This window comes from Camellia sinensis, chromosome 9 (genome assembly GCF_055761805.1).
Source record: "Camellia sinensis isolate YWXY chromosome 9, ASM5576180v1, whole genome shotgun sequence".
In the NCBI taxonomy this organism is placed as follows: Eukaryota; Viridiplantae; Streptophyta; class Magnoliopsida; order Ericales; family Theaceae; genus Camellia; species Camellia sinensis.
In genome coordinates, this window is record NC_138969.1 from 136,583,959 (window position 1) to 136,590,142 (window position 6,184).

Below are 6,184 nucleotides of genomic sequence, written 5' to 3' on the forward strand. Positions count from 1 at the left end.
AGTTCCTCGGGTTTCTTGTACACAGACATGGTATCGAGGCAGATGAAGACAAGGTCAAATCTATCAGAGCAATGCCTCCCCCGCATTCTCAGAAGGAGTTAAAGAAGTTCCTCGGGAAGGTGTCTTATATTCGGAGGTTTATCCCAGCACTGGCAGAGATCTCTGCGCCTTTCGGCTCTTTGTTAAAAGGAGATGCCAAGTTCGAGTGGAACCAAGAGCACCAAAAGGCCTTTGAGAGAATCAAGGCGGCCTTAACCTCGCCTCAGACCATGATAGCCCCGCAGCCCGGGGTCCCTCTAATGTTGTACTTAACTTCAACTCCCAAGTCCATAGGGGCATTATTGGTCCAAGATGTAGATGGAGTAGAACGCCCGGTGTATTACATCAGTCGGAAGATTCGAGGAGCAGAAGTCCGATATACTCCAGTAGAGAGGCATTGTTTAGCTTTGGTATTCACTGCCCAAAAGCTCAGACATTACTTTTTAGCACACCAGATTCAGATTGTTACTAAAAGTGATCCAATCCGATACCTCCTCAGCAAGCCTGCTCTAACCGGGAAGGTGGCAAGATGGTTGTTAGCACTGGGTGAATTCGAGATCACATGTGTAGCCCCCAAGGCGATCAAAAGCCAAGCCTTAGCTGATCTCCTTGCTCAATTTCCAAGTGGTGACTATGAACCAGTGAATGAAGAATTAAGAGGAGAGGTGCATGTAGCTATGGCTTCCGAGGAAAGCTTCTGGACATTGAGCTTTGACGGAGCAGCAGCCAGAGGGAAGGGAGGAACCGGGATAGTCCTTACAAGCAAAAGTGGAGAAAAGTTATATTTGTCTTATAAACTGGATTTCCATTGTTCGAATAACGAAGCCGAGTATGAGGCTCTTATTTTAGGCTTGATAGCAGCTGAGAAGCACAGTATCAAGAAGATTCGGATCCGGGGGGACTCAAAGCTGATAGTGAAGCAAGTTTCAGGACAGTTCGTCTTAAAGGAGCCTGCCTTGGCCACATATCGAACAACAGTCCAAAGGCTTCTTGACAAATTTCAGAAGGTCGAAATAGAGCATGTGCCTCGCTCCGACAACAAGTTTTCAGATGCCCTCGCAACATTAGGGGCAAGAGTTGACATTCCAGAGGAAGAGGCAACAATTGTTATCAAGAAGAGAACAGAACCTTCAATAATACCCGAAGACAAAGGCCTTCCGGAGGACTGGAGAGGAGAAGTCCTCGAGCAACTCAGAAGCAAAGTTGGAAAACTGACTATGGCCAAGCTTGCCCAATTCACAATTATTCAAGGTGAACTTTACTTCCGAGGAGGTACCGGATTCCTAGCCCGGTGTGTTGGCCAACAAGAAGCGAGCTTCCGACTACAACAGATCCACGAAAAGTCTTGCGGAGATGGGGATATCAGTCTGTACAGAAGAATCCAAAGACAAGGTTATTATTGGCGCGAGATGGAGAAGGACTCGAATCAATTACAGAAGGAATGCCCCAAGTGTTAGTCATACATCCGGGAGGATGAGAGTTGCTTTGAAATTGATACCCTTGACTGGAGGCAAGTCTACATTGACTATCTCAAAGAGGGAACACTACCTGAGAGCCCGAGGGACATTGCACACCTCAAGAGGAGAGCGAGGCGGTACTTTCTTGATCAGGACAAGCTTTACAGAAGAAGTATTGAGGGCACTCCCCTGAGGTGTCTCTCCAAGGAGGAGTCAGATCTAGTCCTCGGAAGAGCCCATGAGATTGAACATCAAGGAGGGGCTCGGCTGTTCGAACAACTTATACACCTTGGGTATTACTGGCCGACCATGGAGTCAGATGCATCCCATCACGTGAAGAGGTGCCAGACTTGTCAGAAACACGGAAATTTGATCCATGCTCCAGCTGTAGACCTGCATAGTATCCGAACGCCATGGTCGTTCCATACCTGGGCTTTTGATTTGATAGGGCCCATCTCCACATCTTCTAAGGGGTACAAGTGGATTCTCACAGCCACAGAATTGAGTACAAAGTGGGTCGAAGCAATTCCTCTGAAGAACGCTACGGGGCCTGCAGTCGCGAACTTCATCAAGGAGAATATCATTTGCCGATTTGGGGTACCAAACACCATCCTCTCAGATAACGGCACTCCCTTCATAAACAAATATGTGAAGAGCCTCCTAGAGACTTACCAAGTGAAACATCACAAATCCACACCCTACTATCCAAAAGGGAATGGGCAGGCGGAAGCCACAAACAAGACACTGATAAGGATTCTGAGCAAGATGATGGATGAGTTTGGGGGGACTTGGTCCGAACAGTTGATAGTAGCCCTATGGGCGTATCGCACTTCGAAGAGAAAGCCAACTCAAGCAACTCCTTACTCCCTTGTGTATGGGTCCGAGGCAGTGTTACCTATAGAGTTGGAAACGCCATCCGCTCGAATGGCTCTCGCCTCGGGGATGGTATTGGAGCCTCGAACCACCAGATTGGAAGCATTAGAGGAAAAGCATGACAGAGCTGCAAAAGTCATGGAAAGGTATCATGAGTCCATCGCCCGAGCCTATAACCAGACTGTGATACCAAGGAAGTTTGAAGAAGGTGATCTAGTATGGAAGATTGTAGACCCAATCATGCGAGGACAGCCTTTGCCCAAGTTTTCTCCAAAATGGGAAGGGCCCTACAAGGTGGTTCGGGCGAGCTCAAGCGGGTACTACAAACTTGTAAGGGTTGAAGACGGCTTCCGAACTGGCCCGCTCAATGCAAAGTTTATCAAGCATTACTACCCATAGTTGGACTCATCTATGTTGAAATTCATTTTCACTTTCTTACTTTGTCTAAAAGTTGTATTTCCCTTACGTTATGAAGAAGATGGTTTTCTCTATGGTGCATGTTTTATCCCATCACTTACAGTGAATCTATTATACTTTCGTCAAGAAAGTTGAAGAACTAATGAGAATATTTCAGCTTTTATACGTGCATATGATTGTTCTTTCCATTGTATCATTCGAAATAAATATTTTATCAAGTAGAATGAGAAAACAATGCGAAAATATCCAAACAACAAAAATTTTGTCATTTCATTGCTTTGTCCTAGATAAAACATTTTTATCGAAAGGGGCAAGAAAGTAATGATAAAAAAAAAACTCAATCTTTCCTAAAGACACCCTCGAAGAAGCTGCCCGTCATATCTACATCTGGAGGACAAACAGTAGAGTGTGCCTCTAAAGTCTCCAAGGCCCGAGCATAACCCGACTCAAGTTCACGAAGAGTCGCCTTTATCTCATCTATAGAGGTGCGATAAGAGGCAAGCACAGACATAAGTTCCAGCTGATGACTGGCGTTCGAAGCTATATCCAGGCGCTTCCGAAGCCATGATAAGTCCACTTGGTGACGCTCCATGTCAGAGATCCCCTGATACGCCGTCTCGACTATTTTCCCATTAAGGTCACACAACCGTTGCCTGTCCAAGCTATATAAGATAGTGGCAAAAGACTCGAGAAGAGCAGTCTGAATGAGTGGACACTGGCAAGCAAATGAAGCAAAGGTCTCCGGGTAACTTGAATGCACAAGCTGTAGAACTGAAGCAAACTCAGGAGCTACCCAATAATGGAGAAATGATACTTTGCCAGAAGCTGAAGGAGGAATTGGGGCCGGAAAGCTGCTAGTCTCAGGAATCTCCCCAATGTCTATCGGGTTAGATGAACCACCCGGAGGGGTAACTCCCGGCAGAGGTCCCGAGCCTGAGAATGCCGAACGATAAGGGGAAAGACCAAAAGCATCACTATCAATGTGGAAATCACTAAGATTCAGATCCAAAATATTCGAAGGCACCGGCGATGAAGAACCTCTGGCAGTCATCTCAAAGGCAGGTGTCCCCCCTTGAGAAGGAGAACCGTGAGGAGTTACAAAGAGAGTCGGAGAAGAGCCCGAGGCAGGTGAAGGCAGGACCCCGGTAGTAGCTAACACTGGAGCAGAGTCCGAGGCAGGTGAAGGCAGGACCCCGGTAGCAGCTAACACTGGAGCAGAGTCCGAGGCAGGTGAAGGCAGGACCCCGGTAGCAGCTAACACTGGAGCAGAGTCTGAGGTAGGTGAAGGCAAGACCCCGTTAGCAGCTAACACTGAAGAAAAGATAAGAAGGCCTTATTAGAGGTAGGGAACAGGAAAGTCATTTAAGTAAAGATTTCTCACAGATATAAGTAAATGACAAACTTCAAAAAGAAAGATTACCAGAGGGAGAATCAATATGCAAAGCAGGGGCAACTGAAGGACTCCTAGCATCAACAAAGTCACTTGGTCGTGTAGAGACCACCTGATCGATCTCAATGTCTGATGAAGCCTGAACAGTAGCAGTCATCCCTGAAGAAGGAAGGAGGGCCGGAGGATGAGAATCACCATAAGTGCCAGAGCGAGTCTCAGAGATCTCTAGCACATCCACCTCCACACCATTCCCAGAGGCGCACCTCATCTCCACATCGCTTCTAGAAGCATGGCCCGCGACATCAATTTCTGTGGAATCAGTCCCTCCAGCAATCTCAACATCAGAACGGTGAGCCCCAATAAACTCGTCACCAAGGTAGTTCTCCTCCTCAGCTACGGTAGTGCGATGACGACGCGTGCGTGGAATAAGGTCACAAAAATGATCGGAGGACTCAACCTCATCATCATCGTCATCTATAACTGCTATACGAGGGGTGCACATCTTCACAAGTCTTGCAGACAAAGGGAGGGTGTCGTCCAAGTCTGAGTCCGGCCTGGGGGAGGCAGCATGGCCAGGAGCCACGGTACCGAGAACGTCAACAGCCGCAGGATCCTACACAACATGGGCAAATAAAAGTTTTCATTTTAGAAGGTATAGTCGCAAGAAGGAAAGTAGCTTCAAATCAAGAATTTTGGGTACCTCATGAAGCCTTTTGGAAAGGCGAGGAGCGGAAGGACTGGCATCAGAAGTCCTCTTGTGAGCCATCTTCTTAAGGCGGGTCGTCCGAGGACCAGAGGCCTTATTCAAAGGGACTGGCTCTGGAGAAGTAATTGCCAAGCTAGAAGCAGATGCCCGAGCAGAAGGGTCAGTTGGAGCAGATGAAGTGAAGAAACCCTCGTACATGTGGTCAGATTTTCGGCTCTCGGGTAGCCGAAGAGAAGAATCCTTCTTATAAATCGGCGGAGGCAAACATACGGTCAGTCTGCTCTGGACAAATGCAATAAACGCATCGATATTCTTCTGCCAATACCGCCTGAAAGAGGGGGTGAAACCCCCTACTCGGCTCAAGCCTGGCATCGTCAAAGAGCCGGATATGGGAAGCACGGTGTGTACAAGCCGGCGACTGAAGCGCCCGTAGCTCTCTGAAAATGATAATAAATGAGGTGCTGGCCCCGGGGCACATTGATCAAACCCGAATTGACATGCTACGCGGTCAGGCCTATAAACGGCACTATCAACGCCTTCCTCATGCCACACCGGTAATGAACTCGGACGGATCATAATCAGCATATCAACAAAGGGTGCAGGGATGTTTTTCGGCAAAGGAAAGGACACCGAGCGGGAGGAACCATGATAGATAAGCGGTGTGGCCACACCCACAGGTGGGCATACATACGGCTGTGCCACAAAGCGTCGGGGATCATCCACCAGAGTATTCAAGGATAAGGTGGAAATGGTACGTGACCACCGTGTAATCAACGGCTGGCAAGACTTCGCTTTCTCAAATGTCCGAGACCCATCAGTATCGAGCACGGGGATGCCATCTTTATCCACTTTCTCCCGAAGAACTTCCGCCTCAAATACAGTCGGAGCAGGGGCAAATTTTGGGAACCTCTCGAAGAAGAAACATAGCAAGAACTGGCTGTGAATAAAGGAGACAGGCTCATATCGACCCACGGAGTGAACCATATCTCGATGTAGTAAATCCTGCCGATAGTAGAGATTCCCAAGAAATAGTGGAGCCAAAGGGATCCGATCTCCTCTGAAGAGCCTGACTGCCAAGGGGAAGACGAAAGGATTGAGGGAATCCGGAGGTGTGCTCGGAAGAATGAAGAATGAAAGGAAGCAAGCCAGAAATCCCAAGAAATAGAGCCTGGAGCCATACATCGGACCGGCCTCATACTCCCGAGAGTTAGGGTCAGCATCTCTGGCCAAGGACTGAAGATCCTTGAAGAAGTGACGGATCCATGCAGTATAGGAGGCACGGTCCGTCCTTACTCGACTAGT

The 6,184-nt window shown here is 48.1% G+C and overlaps 1 protein-coding gene across 1 annotated transcript; it reads right to left on the bottom strand.

The window, feature by feature from the left end:
- Positions 1-4,440: 4,440 nt before the first annotated feature.
- Positions 4,441-5,866, bottom strand: LOC145799768 (uncharacterized). Its single transcript, XM_082889403.1, has 3 exons — positions 4,877-5,866; positions 4,574-4,789; positions 4,441-4,485 (listed from the first exon to the last, which is right to left on the bottom strand). The coding sequence occupies exons 1-3, from the start codon at positions 5,864-5,866 to the stop codon at positions 4,441-4,443; spliced, it is 1,251 nt and encodes a 416-aa protein (XP_082745529.1).
- Positions 5,867-6,184: the final 318 nt, after the last annotated feature.

What these genes read in the sequence shown, in the direction of transcription:
- LOC145799768 (XM_082889403.1), bottom strand. Translation starts at nt 5,866, where the DNA reads ATGGTTCACTCCGTGGGTCGATATGAGCCTGTCTCCTTTATTCACAGC. An exon ending in TTTCCAAAAGGCTTCATGAG is followed by an intron (nt 4,790 to 4,876) that starts GTACCCAAAATT and finishes CATGTTGTGTAG; the next exon opens with GATCCTGCGGCTGTTGACGT. An exon ending in CGCGTCGTCATCGCACTACC is followed by an intron (nt 4,486 to 4,573) that starts GTAGCTGAGGAG and finishes CTGATTCCACAG; the next exon opens with AAATTGATGTCGCGGGCCAT.